General features: G+C 41.4%; 1 protein-coding gene across 6 annotated transcripts in view; it reads left to right on the top strand.

Moving 5' to 3' along the window:
* The window catches only part of LOC149311767 (diacylglycerol kinase iota-like), a 303,704-nt gene that overhangs the window by 70,386 nt on the left and 209,914 nt on the right, over positions 1–23,404 (top strand). The window contains exon 1 of one of the 6 annotated variants that reach the window (XM_089527877.1): positions 11,847–11,935. The exons of the other annotated variants lie outside the window; for them this stretch is intronic. Coding sequence (XP_089384003.1) covers positions 11,847–11,935 — 89 coding nt within the window. Of the gene's footprint in view, positions 1–11,846; positions 11,936–23,404 lie in introns of those variants that run through there. 6 annotated transcript variants of the gene reach the window in all.

Raw genomic sequence — 23,404 nt, 5'->3', positions numbered from 1 at the left:
GGATGAGGGGCTCGCAGAACCAGACCATCCAGTCTCTGTTTTAAACCCTTCAAAGAATGAGACTCTACCACCGCCACCACAACTACTACTTTTGAAAACTAGTTGTGAACAACACAACTGCTTTGCAAAACATATGTAAGGCATGAAAGCCCTAACTTCTGAATGCATCTCATCTGCTTTTTAAATATCTGCCACTGTTACACATGTTTCAATCTCAGTGGATACTGAGGGCCCAGTGTATTGTCTTTTCTAGTGAGTGATGGCTTCTCATGATATGGTCAAAATAAGACAGCTATGACAACAGTAGCAAGAATACTAATTGCACAACTATGGAAAACAAAAGAGATTCCAAAAGTAGAGCAATGGACGCTAAAATTAATGGAGATAGTAGCAATGGACAAACTGACGCAAGTAGTAAGAGATGAAAGGTTAGGGAATATATCACGGAAAATTAAAGATGAATGGGCTTTAGTATTTGAATATATGAGGAAGCAATATGGAGAGGGTATTGAGTGAAAACTACACTAATAGAATTAAAGAAGTGGGCACTATTGTGGTTCATCTGATTTGTGGTGTAAATATACAGATTGGTGATGTACTGAGGAAAATATAGCATTCGTAATGAAGAAAAAGGTTATAAGTACAGTAAATAGTGAGTAGACTTATAGATAGGAAATTGTTTTAGATAAGAGATACATGGAGATACAAAATATATAAAAGGGGAAGGAAGTCATGGAAGGAATGCAGGTAAAAAGGTAAGGTAGTAATGTGAGAATGAATGGAGAGATTTAGAGTTAAGGGTGAGGGGGTAAGAACAGAGGGAAGGGTTTTTGTTGTTGTTGTTGCTGTTGTTTTTTTGGGGGGGTTGGATTGGTGTGATTTGATTGTGATTGTCAGTTAGATATGATTTTTGTTAAACTTATGTTTTGTTATGGCATGTTTGTTTTTAATCAATAAAAATAAAAATAAAATTAAAAAAAGACAGCCTCAATTTGATCATTTTCACTGCTTCTATGGAGAGTTCAGGCTTGATGTGTTCAAGGACCCATTTATTTACCTTCTTAGCACTGCATGGTATCTGTTTAACTCTCCTCCAGCACCATATCTCAAATGAATCCATTCTCTTCCTATCCACTTTCTTCACTGTCTAGCTTTCACAACCATACATACAAATTGAAAATGCAATTGTATGGACCATCCTATCTTAAATATTCAGTTATATGTCTTTACACTTCAGGATGTTGTCTAGTTCCTTTATAGCTGCCTTTTCACAGTCTAGTCTTCTGATTTCTTCAGTGCAGTTTGCATTCTGATTAATGACTGAACCAAAGTAAGGAAAATCTTGAATTATTTCAATGTCTTCATCATCTGCTTTAAAGTTATATAAAACATCTGTGGTCATTATTTTTGGATTCTGAATGTTCAACTGTAAACTTGCCTTTTCCCTTTTCCCTTGACTTTCTTCAGTAATAGTTCCAAGCTTTTTGCTAGTCATCTGCATATCTTAAAATGTTGATGTCCCTTCCTCCAATTTAAACAGTTTATTGATTGATTGATTTTAATTGTTTTAATTTCTTCCTCCAACTTTTATGCCTACTTCAAATCTCCAAATCTCATCCTCCTTTACATGTCATATATTCAGTATACAGGTTAATCAGTTAGGCCAGGGTGATAAAATGCAGCCATGCCTAACCCCCTTGCCAATTGGAAACCATTCTGTTTTTCGGTATTATGTCCTAACACCAGGACAGTCAAGTGTTGTGGTGCACCCATTTCTTTAAGAGTCAGTCATAGTTTTTCTTCATCAATGGAGAAGTGGCCTCTTGTCCTAAGTACAGATTCTCATCAGGACAATCAGATGTATTGGCACTCCTGTGATTTTAAGAGCCATCCATAGTTTTTCATGATCTATTAAGTCAAATTCTTTGCTATGTAGAGATGTACAGTTGGATAGAATTACTATAATTTAAATACAAATACAATACATTGCACCATAGTGGGAAAGATTTGTACTGGGAGACCTGTGTGAACATTAAGTTTGATGTCCAAATTGGATTGTCTTGGATGTTGAGAGGTCCAGCAACCTTAAGGCTCTGTTCTCATTTTGCATTAATTAATTAGAGTTTGGAAAGATAATTCTATCATAATAGCAGAACCCCTGATCCAAAAGTTGTAGTACAAAATCCTCTAATGTTTCTAAGTTTTGTTACCCTGAAATCAGGCTTGGACTAAAGGGTTCTTCAAATGGAGGTCTGTTCTCTCCACAGTAGAATGCATGGCCATTCTACCTTCCATTTATGCTAGCAGGGCAGGCAACTGAATGCCTACCTACCATGACTCTGTTCCTTTTGTTCCTGGTGTAGCAACCCTGCATTGCTTTATTTTGCAAGAAGGTGAGGTTTGATCTTTCACTGAGAGTTTTCAGATGCTACTGTCATAAAAATAATGAAGCCTATGCATATTCACGTCAGAACTACCCTCAAATACACCTACATCAGTTCAACTGCTTGGATCTCAGGGTCTTTTAACAAGAGCCGTTCAATTTCTATACAATGTTGTATGAGGACTGTGCTTCACACAATTCACTGAAATGAGCCACTTCATTTTCTAAACTGATATTTTAAAATGAAATTATGAAAGCCTAATGACTTAGTCATTTTTTTTCTTCTGAGGGCGAGAGAAGGACAAAGGAGATTAAGTATAGTTTATTGTTGCGATCAGAACAGCATGGAAAATAACCAGATTTTCAGTACAGCCTCCACAGTGTGTGTTGAGAGGCCCACTAAGTGGCACCTTCTCCAACCTTAACTTTGAGGTGTTTGAGTGAGCAATTTCATTAATTGTTTGTTCTTGTTGTCTTGCGTCATTTGGCATAAATAAATCAATATAATCCCATGCATTTAAATGCGTGTGGGAAAATCCCTTGAAAGGTGGGAAAAGAGATTCGTCCTTTGAAGAATTTGTGTGGATTTTAAAGCCATTGGTGTGAAGTTTAAAGGGACATGTTTGGAGTTGCTTTTAACTCTGGGATGCCACACAGAGTAAGTGAAGATAAATGGTTAATATGCTATCTCTTGTCCAGTGGGAACTGGTGCTCCAGTGTTAGTGGGATAGTAAATCCATTCTGGATTTTAGTCCAAACTTTAAAGGAGCTAAACAATGCCCTGAACCAATTTGAAAGATTGTGTGCAACATCTCAGTTAATTCGTTTAATATTGAACCTGAAACCTAGAATGAATTGCCTTCCTCATACACATTGGAGCTCTCTTTGTATTTTCTTAAGCATTGCTGTCCCCATTCCCCCGAGTAAGGGGCTTTTGGTGGCTCCTTTTTCTACTGCAGAAAGGCCAGATTGGGACCGCAGTGTGCTTTTGCTGTGGCTCTGATCTGGCAAAAATGGAAGCAGTTGCAGGCCACCTCATAGGGAAGGTCTGCACAGCCCCTGTGTGGTCTGTTCCATGAACCCAGTAAGACAATGGAAAAAAGAAAATCTATATGCTCTGACAGCAGGTAACTCCCAAGTCTGTGGAGCAGTGAATCTGCTCTGAGTTTCAGAATGACTATTTAAAAAGCTATCCAAGGTGCTTGAGAGCTAGTGTGGTGTTATGGTTTGAGTGCTGGACTTATGACTCTGGAGACCAGAGTTAAAATCCACAAAAATCCACTGGGGGAGTTTGGACAAGCCACGCTCTTTCAGCCTCCAAGGAAGGCAAAAGCAAACCTCCTCTGAACAAATCTTGCCAAGGAAACCCTGTGATACATTCATCTTAGGGTCACCATAAGTCAGAAATGACATGAAGATACAAAACAAGAACATCCAAGGTGCTCAATTGTAGCCCTAGAACAGGTGCACCTGTTTGAATAGCTTCTTTGAAGATCAGACTAAAAGCCTGGGTTGAATCACTGTCCCAGTGGCATAGAAACCACCAGCTGCCACTGGCTGGGGTAAATTTCTTCCTGATGGCAATCTTTATCCTACTTTGTGTCCAGTCCATTCATTACAAATAAGCCTGTGCATTGGACAAGGCCCTGGTGGACATTCCTATGCCTAGGATTGCCCCCTTTTCTTTTCTGCTGGCTTCTTTTCCTGTTCTTTTAAGACAGGCATGTGTTAATGTTAGCAGGTGATAATGTTTATATGCATGCATTGAAATCTGACTTTCTGTAAATGTCTGTTGTCTAAAAATACAATAGGGCAGGCTAGGGTTTTCTGGACAGCTGACCATGCTGTGACCTGTTTGGAAACTTGCTCTGTAACACCTCTGATGAAGCTAGAGTGAACTGGAACACAAATGAGGATCTGTTTTCTCATGAAAACTGCAAAGGACAAGAAGGCCAATCTGATACTGTGAACCTTTGCTAGCAGCTGTTCACCTGTTTCTGCTCTTTAAAATTTTGCCTTAAATCACCTTCTGTAAGAGGATTAGGCAAAGACAAACAAGGTCAAGCATTTTCTCCCTTATCTCTCTGCTCAACTATCCAGATGAACTTGCATTGTCTGATCTTTAATGGGCTTTTGCTTACTGCTTATTAGTATGCCTGACAGTAAATAAACCCATTTGTTTTGCCCAGAAACAATTTAGGATTGCTAGAATATACAGAACTGATATTTTTGTGTGAAGGAAATTATAATGTTGGCTTTTAAAGCATTAAATATTTAATGCTTTCATTCTGACATGCATTTGCTTCACTTACAGAAACAAATTAAGGTTTAAATTCTCTCTTTTTTCATTGTTGCTTTCATTTGGCATCTGGAGTATTTAAAGGGATGAATTCTTTTCTTTGAGATTACTTTCTATTAATTTTTAACACAAACAACCTAATTTAAAATCAAACATAAAGAAACTGAAGGGGAGAAAAAAGAAGAAGGCAAAAAAAGAGAGAAGAGAAAAAAGAGAGAGAAAAAGACATTTTAAAAAAAAAACAACAGTAGACCTGATCTCAGGTCTGAGCAATCAATATTTTTCTGTTGTTGTCATATATTGAAGAAGTGATCCATATATACTATCCAATTCTTTATCCATAAAACCCAACAAAAACATTACAAAGTCTAGCTTTAATTTTTTTTTTTTGATTAACATATAAATCTTTGGCCCTGAACAAACGGGCACCCAAGTATGTATTCTGTATGTACTAGGGTTGCCTGGGGGCGTCTCTTTTAGATGCCCGCAACCCTAGTACATACAGAGTACATACAAAATGGTGGTGCCCTGTTCACATGGGCACCACCATTTTGACATAACGGATGCCTAGTGTCCGCACGTCGCGGTGCCCAGGTGACGTCGTGAGTGCACCTATGGCGCACTGCGTTGTCACTTGTGCACCACAAAAAGAAGTCACTTTTTGCGGCTTCTTTTTCCTCTGCCGGGAAGCCTCGCCATTTGGAGGTTGAGGCTTCCTGCCAGCTGAAATGGAGGTGGCAGCAGACCACCCTTTTCAGGTGGTCTGTACACCACCTTAGACTGGTAACCTTTTGCCTTCTTACAAGTCCACTACATATGAAAAAAGAGCCCTTGTTATCTTGACATCTTCCTCTCTTTCTTTCATCCCTGCTTGACTCTAGAGGGATCAATTCTTTTTTTATATATACTGGATTTTTTAAGCAGGAAGTTCTTCCTAATGTTTACTCTAAATCTCTTTTCTTGTAATTTGAACCCAATAGACTGGGTCTTGCCCTCTGGAACAACATAAAACAAACTTTCCCCCTTATCTGTGTGACAGTATTTGAAGACGGAAATTATATTGCCTCTTAATTATCTCTTCTGAAGGCTAGGCATACAAAATTCCTTCAGGCTTTGCTCTCATTGGACCTGGTTTAAATGTTCTCACTGTATTTTATCACCATCCCCTGGACATAGATATTCTTTCTTAAACTGCATTTAAGTGTATTAATATCCTTCTTAAATTCTGTTGTCTCAAAATCGGTGCAGTACAGCAGATGAAATCTGGCTAGAGCAGAATAGAATGATAGTTGCCATAACTCATGATCTGCACACTATACTTCTATTGATGCAGCCTAACATTGCATTAGCTTTTTTAAACTTGCTACATTGCACTACTGATATGCCTAGGCTGGCATGCTGTTAGTAACATATGCAGGCTAGGTCCAACATTTGCCTATGTATATCACCCCCCCCCTTTTTTTTTTTGGTCATTATGAGCATTGGTATTGTTTTCCACTCTCCACAATGATACTCCAGACTTACTCTTTAGTTGCTGCTTTAGTAGCTGCTGGTGGTAGTGAGGTTGAAAAGTACCTGGCTAAGAAGTTTATCGCACACCTCCCCCCCCCCCCCCCCGTTATGGGAACTAGAAGGGACGCTTGGGGCCATGCGTGACCAGGAAAAAGTGGATTTTATCGCACAGCAAATCATCCTCAGACAGGCCCCGTTCCGTCTCCCGGCACCAAGCCACCCCCATTCAGTGCTGAGAGGTGCCATTTTCCTCAGTCAAAAGACTTCCGACCATAACATTGAATGCTCCTCAGCACGGAACGGGGACAGCTTGGCACCGAGGGACAGAACAGGGCCCTTTGGAGGACGATTTGCTGTGTGATAAAATTCGTTTTTCCCCAGTCACGTGCGGCCCCAAACGACCCCTTCCAGTGCCCATAACAGAGAAAAAAAGGTGTGTGATAAACTTCTTAATCTCTGAAGCCAGATGCAAATCAATGGTATTACCTACTGATACCTCCAGAGGACCATGGTGGATCTTGGCAGATGACATCAATGTTCTGCTTCTGTATATGGGGACAAATCCAGATACTTGTCTAATCTTCTATCCCCCTCACTATGGTCCAAAAAACAGTGCAGAAATACCATATATACTTGACTATAAGTTGACCTCATGTATAATTCAAGGGCAGGTTTGGGGGGCCAAAATTATGGATTTTGATATGACCCATGGATAGGTTGAGGGTAAAACCTAGGGACATGTGACAAGGATGTAAAGGATGAAGTAAAGGAAAATGATGTGAAATAACTTTAAAAACTTCAGCAGGCATAACTGTTTGTGCTCATAATAAAGGCTGGATAGATGATAGAATAGAAAGGGATCAGTGCTTCCAAGACAAATTACAGTCTTGACTTTCACCGGGGATGACTCCTTTTTTAAAATAAGAGTTAAGTTACAGTACTTACACTGACCTGTGGATAAGTTAACTCAGGCTTTTTGGGTCAATTTTTTGACCTAAATTTCTAGACTTATACATGAATATATACAGTAATCCAGTTTGAGACCATTTCAGCTGCCCTGGCTCTGTGCTAGGGAATCACTGGAATTGTAGTTTATTGTGGCACCAGAGCTCTGACAGAGAAGGCTAAATGTCTCACAAAACTACAGTTCCTAGAATTCCCTAGCATTGAGCCAGGGTAGTTAAAGTGGTCCCAAATTGGATCATTTCTACAGAGTGCTTTTGACCTAAGTCACTGAATTGATATGTGTGTGAGGCTTCAGCAGCTGAACAAAATAAGGAGGAGGTGGTAGTGGTAGCATTGTTCCACCAGCAGAAATATTATCTTGTGGCCTTACTGTGATTTTGGCCTTACTGTGTAATCTACTAAAACCCACAGATCCTTTTTCATAAGTGTTGCTGTAAGATCAAGTACATTTGAATCCTCTGATCTAAATGCAGAAGTTTATATAACAGGAAGGTTCACGAGTCATGTTGCTGGTCGTTTCACTGGCTTGCTCAAAATGGCACGATAGGTCCAAGTGCCTAGGTTACATACATGCATTCTTTGGCACTCTTCCCAGTCCACTCTTATTTTGGGTGCTTTGGCATTGTGCAGGTTCTACATACAAACACCTTCAAAGTAGGCCAAGGTGATGATAGCTGGGAATGGGAGGAGATGAATGCCTGGGCTTTAAAGCCACCTCACAGAGAAAAATCAAAATTTAATTTCTCCAGTACTGCTCACATTGAGATTAATCTCCCTGCCTGGAGACATGGGAAAATACAACAAATCCCTGAGACTTCAGCAAACATCCTCATACACTCCAATATTCCACAGAATGTGGTCAAGATGACAAAAAAATTATTAATGAGAAAGAACACACAAACTGGGGGAGGCTGCAGCAGTTTGCTTTTGCCTGAGTCTATTGGGAAAGGCCATAATCCACCCTTCCTCTCCTATCCCACTGCTGAGTTAATTGAGTACAGATTACTTTTACATGGAGCTCACTTTGGCAATTTACACTCACTTTGCACTTTGAATGTTTACTTTGGCACTATGAACTCAGTGTGCAGCAACTAAAGTAAGCTAAAGACAAAGGATGAAAGTGGGGAAGAGGTGAGAGAAAGTGGGGTGATAGAGGATTAATAGGGATAATTAGATGGTATTCACTCTGAAACCTGACCATCCTCTCTCAGTTGAAAGGATGTTACTGTTACAAGTTCTGATGAGCACCTCATTAAAAATATATAGAGAGTTTCCTAACTATCAGAACAACATTTTCTTGCCAATGGCTCCTATTGGAAAAAAAACCTAACCAACCATTCTGGATGATGATGATGATGATCATCATCATCGTCATCATCTCTTATTTCCTGCCTTTCTCCCAATTCAGGGACTCAATCTCTAACAAAATGATAGTCATTTACATTCAAATAGGTTTCAGGTATCTTAAAGCTTTCTGGCTAAATGAAGGTCTGGTTGGAACTTATGCAACCCCAAATTCCTCACACTTCTTCCCTGATCCCTGACACATGGCAGTGATACTCCTCCATGCATAAAAAGTTTGGCTGCATTAAGTTAAAGGGCCCTCCCCACCAAAGTGATTAATCTTGTGTTTGCTCTGAAAATGCATCAGCAGAGTTCTAAATGCACCAACAGAGCTAACCTTAAAGTTTAATAGCTGGGAATATTTTTAGGTTCATCTATAAAGAATGTAAACTCTCAACCTCCAACAGAATTATCTGGTGGCACGTATACCTCACTCTCCTTTGCATCCACAGTGGCTGTCAGGAAACAGCTTGCATTAGGACCCAAGGGAAAGCTGGAATAAGCTACTCATGTTTTGAGTCTATTTATAGTAGGCGCGTGTCTACTCTCCTTGTCATTCTTTTCTTAGCATCAGGCTGGACTGGCTCAGCTATCAATTATCCATGAAGCTAATGACAATATGAGCAAAACTAAGGGAAGCAGGTGCTCAGAGGCGGAGTGTGTATGTGTATCTGTGTGTACATGTGGTAGAGAGTTTAGAGAGACAAAGGGAGGAAAATCTGTTGAGGAAGACAAAGCAAAATGCATTTTCCTCCCACGACTGATGCTTTCATTGATTGCCAATCATGATTACTAATTTGAACAATTGCAGTGCAATGTTGCCGTGACTTTCTCTGGTTTTAATTTCCTCCCTTTGGTTTGAAATCTCTATCATTTATTTTGATTATGAAAAGCAATCAGGAGATATCACCTTTTAGCTCCCACTCCACCTACCTGTCCCATGTCAGATTTAAATTCAGAAAGCCTTCAACAACAGCTGCAGACCCTCCCTTTTCCTTTCAAATTTTGCTCCGGCATTTTAAAAATCAGATTTCAGTGTTTGATTTGCTTGTGAGCAAAGGCATGTTCAGGTTTCATTCTATGCCAGGCACTGTGTAGAGGGAAGGTGTATATGTTGGTTCTGCTAGATTAGTAGGCAGATTTCCGTGTGATCAGTCATGCTACCTTTCAGAGATGGAATTTGCAGGAACCATTTTATGGTAATTCCGGTCTTACTTGGGCTGCACTTGCACTGCAGAAATAATGGACTTTGACACCACTCAATGCTATGGAAATCTGGGATTTCTAGTTTTGTGGGCTATTTCATTTTCTCTGTCAGAGACCTCTGATGCCACAACAAACTACAAATCCCACAATTTGTAGTTCCTGCCCTGTTTACGGTTGCTCACCTCTGGTTTAGGGTATTTTCAGGTTTAAGGTTAACACTTCAGTTTGGCCTCCTGTGGAAAGCAATGCGTGGCCAAGGCAGGTCTTTCAATATTTGAGTAATATGATATTGGTGTTGTGTGCTGGTTAGCTTCATTTAGCTTAGCTCTTGCATTTTGTACCATTTGTTCTGTTCCCAGGCACAATTAAAGGTTATGGCAGAGCCGTGCACAAATGGGACCAGAGGCTATTTGAAATATGACTTCCCCCACATGAGAACTTTGAGGAAGATTCTTCTTTTGATATCTCCACTTTCAGAAGAGTATTTGGTAGGGATGTGAAAGAAGGCTTTCTTGATGGTTACTCCCAGGCTATGGAAATCCCTGTTGCATTAAGCTAGATTGCCTCTTTGCTGTTGTCCTGCTGCAAGCAGACAAATATATTTTTATTCAGATAGATAGACCTCTGGTAATTAAACAGGGTTATGGAAAGGGCTTTTAATTGGGTTGGTGCTTTTATTTCTTTTAGCAATGTGTTTTTAACTGTTCTTTTAATGGATATGTTTAATACCTTATAACCACTCAGTTCCCTATTGAGTTCTATTGAAATAGAAAAGACTTCACCAGCAACAGAAAGACATGGCGGAGGGGACCAGTCTAGCTTGTCTAGGAATGAAGTTCCAGAACCTGGGAACAGCCACTGTCCCATGTTTCCACTGGATGTTTCCACCTTTCAGCTTGATGGAGCAGGGCTAGACAAGACATTTTGCTATCTGAGGTGGATAGCTGATTAGATTGATAGTTGAATTTGTAAGATGCTCAGCTTGCTTGCCCTACTATTAGGCGAAGTGAACTGAATACCTTACATATTCAACTTACAGTCTAGTCGAAGGGGTAGAGTCAGCTAATGGTAGAACCAGGTTGGTTGTATAAAAGTCACAAACTTCCATTACAGTAAAGGCAAGTAGAGTAACATGTACCTTCAGGATGATCTTGGTTCAAAATGCCCTTAGACCCTTATTCATGCAGACTACCAAAAAAACAAAAGATGAGGGTGATGCCAAGAAAAATACAAAACCCATTATGGATGAGTTTCTCAGGATCAGGAGATTGGGGCCAGTGAAGAAACTTTCTCAGCAGTGAGTCAAAAGCAATTTTTGCCAGTCAGTTTCACCTGAAGATTGGAATTGGTTCACAAAAGGAATAACAAAGTGGACTTCTGTTGAGGCTAGTAACATTTCTTAGTGTGTTGGTTTAGCTATCCTTTTTTAATGAGCCCCTCTGTTCCTATTATCACTTTTCTTTGGTGAGAAATATTTTAATTTGGTAATTTTAGGGGGGGGGGGAGGGTTGGCTTACCTTTGTGCAGCAAATTCTTTTAACAGAATTTGTACTGATAGTGATCAAGAGGGATAGACATTTTAATATAATTAGTACAGTTAAAGAGATTTCAGAGAGATAAGGAAAGGGAGATATCAGCAGGTCAGTCAGAACTAATTGTGACAAGTATTTATCACTTGGACACTTTCTTTTTTGCTGTGGGGAGTCTTAAAAGAGATGCGCTGTAGAGGTGGAAACAAAAGATATCTATGGCTATGTTTTTCTTTTGACAGCAGCTCAGGTTCCATCACTACCATCTGCTACTTTAATCTACTTTCCAAGTGAAGGATTGTGACTGACATACATATACATGGAACACTCACTGGGCATGCATCATTTAAAGAGAATCCTCGCTTGCACCTGATCAGCTTGCATGCTCTTTCTTCCAAAGGCTGGCCTCGGATGCTCTTTTGGATGACTTGGAAGAGTTTTTGTGGTCATTAGTTTTTGCTCTTGTTTATGTCATGGTTGCTAGTTCAGTCTGAGTGTTAATCTAGGGGTGAAGCAAACATAAAGGAGAGGCACTCCATTTGCCTTCTATTACAAAGCTACCCTCAGTAGGAACTTTTGAATTTTTTTAAATACCTGCTTGCAAGATATGAATGCAGGGTGCTTGAATTTTTTTCACAAACATGGAGAGAAGTCAAATGACTCCAAATTTGCCATGTCAAGGTCTTTGGATGGTTGGTAAGTGTCAGTCTCTCTCTCTCTCTCTCTCTGTGTATGTATGTATTCTTATCATTTGTCACTCAATGACTTGTATGGTTGCCAAAACAATTAAAAATATAGGACATACTGGAAGTTCTAAGAAAGGGACGCCCATTGTGTTTTAAAGTGTGGCAATAGAGGATAGCAGCTAGCTACTGTGGGACTGGAATGTTGGCATAATAGCCAATGTGTTGTAATGCAGGGAATTCTTTGGAAAACAATTGTGAATAGGCTTAGAAAACATGATATTTTTTTTACATATTCCTCATAGTAGGAAGAAAATTGCTAAAATTACTTTTTGATTCCTTTGAGAAGAAAATTAGTGAAAAACAGAGAAAATTAGTGCCAAAGAAAATTAATAATATCCTTAATGGTATTGCAACAATCAGCCCATCAGAGGACAGGGGATCTAAGGAGACAAAAAAGTTCTCCTCAGTGCTATAAAGCGTCTTGTTTCCATCCTGACTCTTCACTCTGACTTGTCCATCCATCCCTGGCTGCTTCTGTCTTTTTTGGCTTAGCAGCTAGCTCACTATTAGATGGCCTGTTCTTCTGGCATATCTAAGGTAGTGCTGTTGACTTTCTTGATTGATGGTGAACCCTTTTCAATTCAGATTTTTAATGAGAGGCTGTATGGTCATCGGTCAAGTATCTTCAGCTGTAAATTTCCTGCCTTGACAAGTGTTTGCATGAGATATCCCCTGATGTCCCTTATAAATATGATTTTGTGATCTTTAGGTAGCAAATTTGATTTGTCACCCTTCTGCTTTATGAAAGCATTGTTGTGAGTGAAAAAGCTGAATTGTGTGATGTAGTTAAATGTGAGAAATGATTTTCAGAAATAATAGAAAACCCACAGGTTCAACTGCTTCTATTTTGTTTGCATACTCATTTATTCACAGAATTTCTACATTGAGCTCTCTGCCAGAGACATCCAAGGTGATGTGTAGTCATCAGCCAACTTATTTTAACAATTTTATTTTACACTTGTTTCTAGGTTGCCAGGAGCTGTGAAAATAGATATGATTTGGGTCAAATAAGTTTATAGAATCATTGAATCATAGAGCTGGAGGAGACTTCAAGGGCCATCCAGTCCAACCCCCTGCCATGCAGGAACTCGCGATCAAAGCACTCCTGACAGATGGCCATCCCGCCTCTGTTTAAAAACCTACAAAGAAGGAGACTCCACTATTCTCTCAGACAGTGTGTTCAACTGTCAAACAGCTCTTACTGTCAAGATTTTTTTCCCCCTAATGTTGAGGTGGAATCTCTTTTCCTGTAATTTGAATCCATTGTTCCTAGTCTTATTCCCTGGAGCAGAAGAAAACAAGCTTTCTGTATCCTCATTATGACACCCCTTCAAATACTTAAACAGGGCTATCATATCACCTCTTCACCGTCTCTTATCCAGGCTAAACATACCCAGCTCCCTAAGTCTCTCCTCATAAGGCATGATTTCCAGACCCTTCACCATTTTGGTCATCTTCCTCTGGACATGTCAGCGTGCTTTTTGAATTGTGATGTCCAGAACATTTAACATGAGAAGGACTTGAAATTCAGACGAAGCTTAATTCCTCTTCTTGTCTTTTTATCCTGGTTATCATAGGCCTGGTAGAAATGGGCACTTTGTGGCCTGGCAGCAGTGATTTTAGGTTCGGGAGTGTGCAGCAACCACACACTCCCGAACCCTAATAAGTATGGACGGTGCCATCTTGACGCAGCGCCATCCATATGGCCGCACGTCTGTGATGTGTCTTGTGCAATGCATCCTAATGGTGCAGCACACAAGATACATCACTGCAATGCCCCAGGGTGCAAATGGTACCTTTGTGGCTTTGTGGGAAGGAGCTCAACTTTGGAGCTCTTTTTGGGGGAGGATCATTGCTGTGGCCGTGTGGTTGCCACAGCAATGATCCAGAGGAGTAAGGGGCGGCCTTTGCCCGCCCCTTTCTTCTAATCTGTACCGGGCCATATATTTTTTTGGAGATTTGAGATCCAGATAATATTAATAGTCCAAATGGCCAAACTTTGAATTTAAAACAAACAAACAAACAAACACCAGTTTATATTTTTGGATGATAATAATAGTTGTATAGGATTGTTGGAAGAGTTCTTATTTATGAAACAGTTAAAATAAGGCTGGGATAGAAATGCTAACACATTGATGTGTCATGCTATAAGGGAAGATCTTAGGGTTAGTCTAGTCCCTGTTTGGTGAAGATGCACGGACTTTTTGAGTTTATTTATTTTCATTTGTATCTTGTCCTTTACCCATAAAGCTCAGAGAGGTGTATATGTGATCCCCAGTTTTATGCTCACAATGGCCCTGAAATATCTTCCCTATCCTAAGAGACAGCAAACACTTTGGGTATCAAATGCATTTTTGTAGTTTATAGGGATTTGAATTCAAGTATCTCTAGTTAAAAGTCCAACATTCAGATCATTATACCATTCTTTTTCCTTCATTAGGAGAGTGAGAAAAATGTAGGCAACTTTGTGTTTTACATCCTGACTAAAACAAGGTCAGGTTTCAACATAGGCCCTTAGGGGAGTTTCATGCAGTCACTCATGCTGTTGATTTTTAAAGACCAAAATACTGCTCATTGTTTCAGGTCAACAATGGCCAAATCCAGTCCCCACTGTGAATCTGTATCATTGTAACCAAGTAGGACATGAGGAAATAAATATGTATCTACCAATATTTATCTTAATTTTTCACACATCTGGTTCACTGGTAAGCTACATGGTTGGGAAGATACATTATTTTACAATCATAACTTAACAAGAAATAACTTTATTACTTTTGCAGTGCCACTGTAACTTTTTATTTATTTTTACAGTTAGGGTGTATGGTAGGGTGTATACTAAATGCTGGAGGAAGAATATCACATGATTCATAGAATCACAGAGTTGGAAGGGGCTCCATAGACCATTGGGTCCTACAAACTAACTTATGTGCTATATATGGTACTCTGATTTCTGGGACTAAAGTGATAAAGTGAATGGAAGTGGATACTGAACTAGAGATCAGCAGCTTGCAGCAGTTACATTTTTTATGTACCGGTAATTAAAAACAACAGCTGGAATCTTTCTGGGGACTTACTTCTTTGTAAGTGAATGTATGTCTGCAGGAATTAGAATTCGGCAATTCTGTAATAAAAATCCAGTAAGGGGTTGCTGTAACATTAGTACATAGGAGACCTGGCAAAGTAAGTGAAGTGCATTGGGACCAATGCACAACAGGAGCCAATGTGAATTGGAACTGACGCACACTGGTCCCTTTGTGCATCCAGACACCAGCTAAGGAGTGCTGATGAGCATTAGGGAATGCAATGAGCCTTAAGCACATAAGAACACAATTGCTGATGTCATGTTATGCATCTTTGCAATTCACTAACAGAGTTTCCTAGCAATTCTAAGTATATGTAAAGTTACGTAGCAAAGACAATGATAGAGAATTATGGTTAACTACGGGCTGGTACAGACTGGCACAATACACCAGCTTCCTGGTGGTTTGGGGGCATGGCGTATGGACACCCCAATGCTGCCCCAAAGCTGGTGTCATGCTCTCTCTGCCCACACTGGGGGCAGCTTTTCAGTGCTCCAGATGTGCAGTGTTTACATGCTGCATGCTGCAGGAGCGCTGAAAAGCCATGGTGGCGGCAGTAAGTGTGCTTTTTTTCTGCCCCAAAAAGGAACAGCATTTTGAGCTGGAAAAATGCCGGATTGGGGCCATGGCATGTGGTTGCTGCAGCCGTGATCTGGAGATCAAAGGGGCTGCTTCAAGCTGCCTCTTTAGGGCTGTCTGTACCAGTCCTACATTAATTGCTTTCAAAATTGGGAAAGACCTTTTAAAATGGCAATGGTAATGGTAACAAGCTACTTTTGGAGCCTAGACTAAAATTCCAGCTAATTACTTTGAAAAGTAACTTGGTATGCTCTTGTGTACACAATCTTAGATTGCTCAGAAGGAAGAATATTCTTCTTTCTCTTCATTATTGGAAAAAGGAATTTGTTGCAAGTAACTAGATATCTATAATCATTGGTCGGTGAATGTGCATAATCCCTGGCTGCTGAAGTTTGCTGTTGCTCATGTACATTGTTTTTCTCCTTCCGCTTCTTCTAAGAAAGGATTTTGGAAGATTTGGAAATATCTTACAGGGTAAGCTGAGATGTTCCAAGACAGTAAATCAATAGGACTGGGTGATCTTTATGTGATGCTTCCACAGAGAATAAAGTGTGAAATAGCTGAAGTACTGATGAGGCAATGTGATATAACCTGACAAACAGCAGCTGCTCCTGATGACTGGAAACAATAGCCATGAGAGAACTTGGAAACCCTATACAGGGAATTCTTTTCTGCTCTTGGCTGGCATTACAGTTGTGAATGAGCTGAAAAATGCAGAGAGGGCAAAACTAATACAATATCTCAAAGAAGGGATTTCTGACAATCTTGGCTTCTGTACATGGCTGTGATTCATGTACCTGAACAAGAATTAATGCACTAGAGGAATATGCATGTTTTTGAATATTCATGAGTGTCCAAGATCATGGAGTCCAAAGGGCCAAAAGAGCACCACAGAATTTTGAGCCAAAATATTGAGCTATGGCAACCCTGTAAAGCATAAATTGCTGCAGGGAAAATTACCACTTCTTTTCAGCAAACTCCACATTGCAGTGCCCAATCAATTCCAATCACATTCTGCATCTACTGAAGATACTGTGTTTTCTTATGCTTTTTTCATGCATCTGAGCTTCAGCAGAGACTCTCAATTCTTGTTCTATCATCCATGTTCTCTTTCACTTGAAAGAGAGTGCAAGACTTCATCCAGTTTACTGGGGAGAGGGAAGTATCCTGCAGAGAGGCTTGCTGCCAAGGTCCTTTCAGCTTTCTGTCCTTCCCAGGTGAACTGCCACTGGAGGACATTTTTCTTTTAATAACTCCAGATAGCTCAGAATGCATAGAAAGGCTGAGAAAGCTTTCCTCTCTTTACAAAGGCTTGCATCTTACTGCTCCAGATCCCTTTAAATTGATGGTAGTACAGGACCAATTGAGGAGAGTGAGGACAGGAAGAGAACACTGACGGTGTGATAATTACATGTAAGTGTATTTGTAAATATGTGCTTGTGTGTCTGATGTGTACACACCTAGATGTATAAAGAGAGTGAGAGAAAGGGATGTCATGTTGAGGAGGGAGCAAGCTTATTTTCTGCTTCTCCAGAGAACAGAACCCGGAACAATGGATGCAAGCTACAGGAAAAGAGATTCCACCTCAACATTAGGAGGAACCTCTTGACAGTAAGGGCTGTTCGACAGTGGAATGCACTCCCTCGGAGGGTGATAGAGCCTCCTTCCTTGGAGATCTTTAAACAGAGGCTGGATGGCCATCTGTCAGGGATGCTTTGATTTAGATTTCCTGCATGGCAGAATGGGGTTGGACTGGATGGCCCTAGTGGTCTCTTCCAACTCTACGATTCTATGATTCTATGAAAGAGAGGTGGTATATATACATATATGTATATGCCTGGATAGCTGGAAAGTATCAAACCCCATCTGATACAGGAAACTAAGCAGGGTCAGGATTGGTTAGTACTTGTATGAGGAACTGACAAGGAAGACCAGGTGCTGTAGGTTATACTTCAAAAGAAGGCAATGGGAAACCAGCTCTGAGTATTCATTGCCTAAGAAACCCTTTTAAGTCAATGAGTGACGTGAAGTTGTACCTCCCCACATATGCACTGAAATCCATGTCACACACACAGTTTCTGCAACTCCTGCAGTGTGGATTCTCTGATATGAGTTGTGGCATGTGAGTATACTTTTCTTGGTACATAAGGAACCAGAATACAGTGGCTTTCAAGCCAGTGAAAACATGGTGTTAGCATGTAGCTTTTTTGGATAGCTGCTAGGTCTTCTAGATCTGGTAGGGTCACTGCACTGTACTCTGTATGCCATTTTGGTGCTTTCATGCCACGTGTTTTCCCACCTCTTACATATAAAACAAAAGAAGGTGTCAGTTTAGACAGGTTGGAGAACCTTTGGCCTTCTAAATGTTTTGGACATCAAATCCCCACAAGTCACAAACACTATGACCAATGGTAAGCAATTGTAGGAATTGTAGTTGAAAACATCTGGAGGGCAAAGGTTTACTCACCTCTGCTCTACAAAATAAGCTTCCATGTAAACCTGTGGAGCTCCATACATGTGGGAACATTCTAGTGAGAGCACTTTCCCTCTTGAACATGGAGCGAACCATGCACAGGGCAAACCTTGGTGTTCAGTAATTTGCAGATTCAAAATTGAAATAATGCTCAACTGCTTGTTACAGTGGCACCAAAGAAAAGTACTTGAAATGGAAATAAAGTTTGATATCAGCTGATCAGCAAGGCCTTGAACTATGTATTACAACTCGTTAAACCTTTATTAAAACCATCTATTAATTGCTTATGAACTATGCATAAGCTGGTAGAAATGAGATCCTTCAGACAAATGTGTGACCTTAAATAATTCAGTGAGCAATAAAGAGAATTATGGATGACATCTACAAAGAGCTAATGTGGAGGAAATGTTAGTGAAGTTAGGGGATGCTGGTGCAACTGTTCTAACACCACTTCAGTCTCATTGTACTTATTATATCAGAATCTCACTGGCACCTCCATTCTGTTTTTGTTCTCTATGGATTATGAGACTTTCCCCCCTTTTTGTATAGAAATTAGTGCATATTCTGTGCACATTTCCCCCCACAATAGAATTTTTACACAGTTTTCTAAGGTACAAATTTTGTAGTCACTGGTAATTTAATGTTTGTATTTTTTAATGCACTGGCAACTTATGTTTGTGCTCATTTTTCAAATGTTTGAATTTTTAAGTTGTGAACATTTTTGAAATGTACAGCTTCTACAGTTCTAGAGCAGTTCAAACCAGAAACCTCCATGGAAGCCAAGATTTATTTATTTTATTTTATTTTTATCCCGCCTTTCTCCCAAAATGGGACCCAAGGTGGTGAACGTATATAAACATAAGTTAAAACTGTACAATTAAAATCATAAAAATATAAAAATTACAAATATAATTTTTTAAAAACATACAGTTAAAATTAAAAATTCCAAGTCCAACCCTCTCATCTCCCAATAAAACCAATAAAACCAAGCCTGCCAGATCTCAAAAGGCCTGTTTAAACAAAAATGTCTTTGCCTGCCTATGAAAGGCCAGCAGTGAGGGGGGCAGCCTAGTCAGAATAGGCTGGCCCAGCTCCATCAGGGCTAGCCTGAAGAAAGAGGCTCCTCCCCCCTTAACTATCATCCTTCGGCCTATGAGGGAGAGAATAGGCTGGCCCAGCTCCATCAGGGCTAGACTGAAGAAAGAGGCTCCTCCCTCCTTAACAGTCATCTTCCGGCCTGCGAGGGAGTGACCAGGCAGGCCCAGCTCCATCAGGGCTAGACTGAAGAAGAGACTCCTCCCTCCATAACTGTCATCCTCTGGCCTGCGAAGGAGTGACCAGGCAAGCCCAGCTCCATCAGGGCTAGCCTGAAGAAGAAGAGCCCTCCCTCCAGTCCATCTGCCTTGGTCCAGGCCTTAGAGGGAGAGAAGAACTGCTGGACCTGATTCCCCCCCCCCCCCCCCCCGCCATTCCCTTCTCCTTTTGTGTCGTGTCTTTTTAGATTGTAAGACTGAGGGCAGGGAACCATCGTCTATTATTCTCTCTGTTGTAAGCTGCCCGGATTCCCAGTGATTGGGTGGCATATAAATAAATCCTATTATTATTATTATTATTATTGTCCCATGGAAGGGAGTTCCACAGGGAAGGAGCAGCCACTGAGAAGGCTCTCTCTCATGTCCTCACCAGGCGAGCCTGGGATGGTGGTGGGACTGAGAGAAAGCCTTCTCCTGAAGATCTTAGGGCTCTAGGTGGTTCATATGGGGAGATACGGTCTTTCAAATAGTCTGGACCTAAGCCATGTAGGGCTTTATAGGTCATAACCAGCACTTTGAATTGTGGCCGGAAACAAACCGGTAGCCAGTGAAGCTGTTTCAATACAGGAGTTACAAGATGACCCAACTGAGGCTGTCATACCTTGGACACATCATGAGAAGGCAGGACTCACTGGAAAAGATAATAATGCTGGGAAGGTGGAGGGAAGTAGGAAGAGAGGAAGGCCAAATGCCAGATGAATGGGCTCTATTAAGGAGGTCATGGGTTTTATGGGGTTCCAGGAATTAAGCAGAGCAGTGGAGGGCAGGGGGTCTTGGAGATGTCTCATCCATAGGGTTGCCATGAGTCAAGATCGACTCAAAGGCAGTTAACAACACACACACAATTCTGCAGTCACAGGCCCAACGCTGCCTTAAAGAATATAGATCTTGTAGGGTGATAGTCCTCCTCTGTTTGAAGGGTTGCCACAGTAGTCCTCTCTTTGAAGGTGTCCTCTTCCTGCAGTTGTGTGCCTTCAAGGCATTTCCAACTTTTGGCAACCTTAAGGCAACACTATCATGGGATTGCTTGACAAGATTTGTTCAGAGCGGGGTTGCCTTTGCCTTCCTTTGAGGTTGAGGGAGTGTGACTTGTCCAATTTCCATGGCTGATCAGGGACTGGAAACTTGGTATCCAGAGTCACAGAGTAATGTTCAAAGTGCTACACCACATTGCTCCCAGGGTATCCTCTATGCAATCCAAACTGGATTTGAAGATAATGAATTGCAAGAATGTGAGAAAAAACAGCCTCCTTGAAGTTGCCCTTCATAAGCAGACTAGGCAGGCACAGGACTTATCTAGTCACATTCTTCTCATATTGGTGAGATGTATTTTATTAACATTTAAATAATTGCCATGTTTTTTTGAGATTCGTGTCCCTGCCATTATACTGTACATCTCTTAGAGCTAGGGTCAGTAACATCTTCAATCAGATCTCCTACAAGCCCCCAACCAGCATAGATACTGGAATCTGTAGTACAGAAAAGTAAAGTTTTGGCATCTCTGTATATGCATTATCATATGGAAATATAATGCAAATATGTCCTTTGGTAGTGCATTTCCATTTTATTTTAGTAAAGAGGATGAGGCTGCCCTAGATCCCTCTTCACTTCAGGTCTAGTCCCCAGTGCTCTGTTATCTGCTGGTTAGACTTTTCTTTGTTGCCACAGTCAACCCACCTGAGCTGGTTTGATCATGACAGTAATAGCTTTGTTGCTCATCTTGATACTCCTTTCCTCAAGGAGTTACAGGATGCTTATTTTGTATCAGTGCTGTGATTTTTCAGCTCTCTTCAGGTAACTACCATCTGCAAGTGTTTCTTTCAGAGAAACTGTATGCAAAGGGGTCTTGCGACACCTTTGAGATTAACTGAAAGAAAAAAAGTTGGTAGCATTAGCTTTTATAGACTTGATGCATCTGGTAGGCTCAGATCTATTAAAGCTCATGCTACCAACTTCTTTCTTTCAGTTAGTCTCAAAAGTGCTACAAGACCCTTTTGCCTACTGATTTTTCAGACTAACATGGCTATGTGTTTGAATTCTACCACCTTTGGGAGAAACTGAAGGTACTGTGCTAGTTTGAGGCTGTGTGAACATCTCTGTTGTTCCCACTAAATGAGCCTGAGAGGGTGGGAGAGAGAGGAGGGCCTATCCCATTGATCTCAATACTCTGATGGGCTTGTACAGGGAGATACAGGTGGGTTACAGACCGCTGAAAAGTGGCGGTCTGCTGCCGCCGCCGGTTGCTGCATCCGGGAACCGCAGCAGCCAAACGGCGCAGTTTCCGGACGCAGCAAAGAAGAAGCGCGAAAATCATGCTCCTTCCTGGGCCCCGGATGTGACGCCGCGAGGCGCTAGTCACGCACTTGCGGCGTCATATCAGGGGTGCGACGTGCGGATGCAGAGCATCCTCTACGTAAAGATGGCGGCCCCCATGTGGACGAGCGGCACCATCTCTTACGTGCTCCACGCATACTAGGGTTGGGAGCCGTGAGGAAGAAACGGCTCTTCCTAACCCTAGTACGGCAGAGCGTGTACTATGCACGCGTTTGTAATGTGCCACAGTACTTTAAATAGCCTGGATCCAAGGTCAAAACCAGCACTTTGAATTGTGCCTTGAAATGAACTAGCAGCCAATGGAGCTGTTGCAGCAAAGGAGTTGTATGCTCCCTGTAATCAGCTCCAGTTAACAACCTGACTGCAGTTCTTTGGAACAGAACAGTTTCTGAGCACTTTTTAAAGGCAGCCCTACATAGAGCGCATTACAGTAATCCAGACAGGATGTTCCACTGTGGCCAGCTCTGACATCTCCAGGAATGGGTGCAGTGGGCACACATGTTTTAGCCCTCAGAAGGAAGGGAGGGTGCTCTGGGCCATAAGTTGGAAACAACTTAGAGGCACACAACAACAACATAATAAAGCACAGAAGGCACAGCACAATAACAAGAACAAAGAGAGCCAGGGGTTTGAGCATGTGACTCTGGAGACCAGGGCTCAAATCCCACCTTGGCTATGAAACCCACTGGGAGACCTTGGGCAAGTCACACTCTCTCAGCCTCAGAGGAAGGCAATGGCAAACCTCCTCTGAAGAAATCTTGCCAAGAAAATCCCAAAGATGGCCTCATTACACCTTACAAAACTGCAGTTTCTAGAATCCCATAGCATAGCAAGGTGTTTTCCTTCTGGACAGAAGGGGTGGGGATTCTGCCCAGGCGACTTGGGGCTTCTGTCCAGAAGGGCAGAACTTCCACCCAGAAGGGCTTGCACACTGCCCCTCCTTCTCGCAGCTCAGTTTTCCATCGGAGAACCAGGCTGCAGCAAGGAGCCAGGTTGGCTGCACACTCCTCCCCGCTTCTCCTTGCCGCAGCCCAGTTCTCCTGAGGCAAACTGAGCCATGACAAGGAGCCAGGCCAAGCATGCATGCCCTGTCCCTACTTGCTGTGGCTGCTACATGCCCTCAGAGATGGCTTTGCATGCCAGCCAGGGCATGCATGCCATAGGTTTGTCACCACAGCTATAGTCTGTGCTCATGGTGGCCTCTTGTCCTGGCTATATCTTTTGCATCAGGCTTTGCAATCAAAAGTTGTGCACATCCATTTCTTTAAAAGTGATCCATATTTTCTATGGATATTCTACACAATAAAAGGCTTTGCTATAATCTACAAACCACAGGCTGAAACCAGCACTGGTTCCATATGTCTGAAATAAGTCTTGTCACCCCTGGTAGGGAAGTACCGATTTCTTATTTCTTCCTTGGACATGCCGTGATTCTTTGAACTTCTTTCCCCTTTAACAGAGCTCACCACGTACATCTTTGGTCTGGCAGGTGGCCATCATTTAAGAGAAACTCATTTAGAATTTGGTAACTCCTGAAGGTGTGTAAAGATCTCACACAGATAACTTTCCTGACTTTGATTTATCATGTCTGCACACTGTGAAGCTCCAGACATAAATAACCCTCGTAGAAGGGGAAAATG

Source organism: Sceloporus occidentalis, unplaced genomic scaffold (assembly GCF_023333645.1).
Source record: "Sceloporus occidentalis isolate IW3139 unplaced genomic scaffold, rSceOcc1.0.p SCAF_5, whole genome shotgun sequence".
Taxonomy (NCBI): Eukaryota; Metazoa; Chordata; class Lepidosauria; order Squamata; family Phrynosomatidae; genus Sceloporus; species Sceloporus occidentalis.
This window is presented reverse-complemented; position numbering and strand designations above follow the sequence as displayed.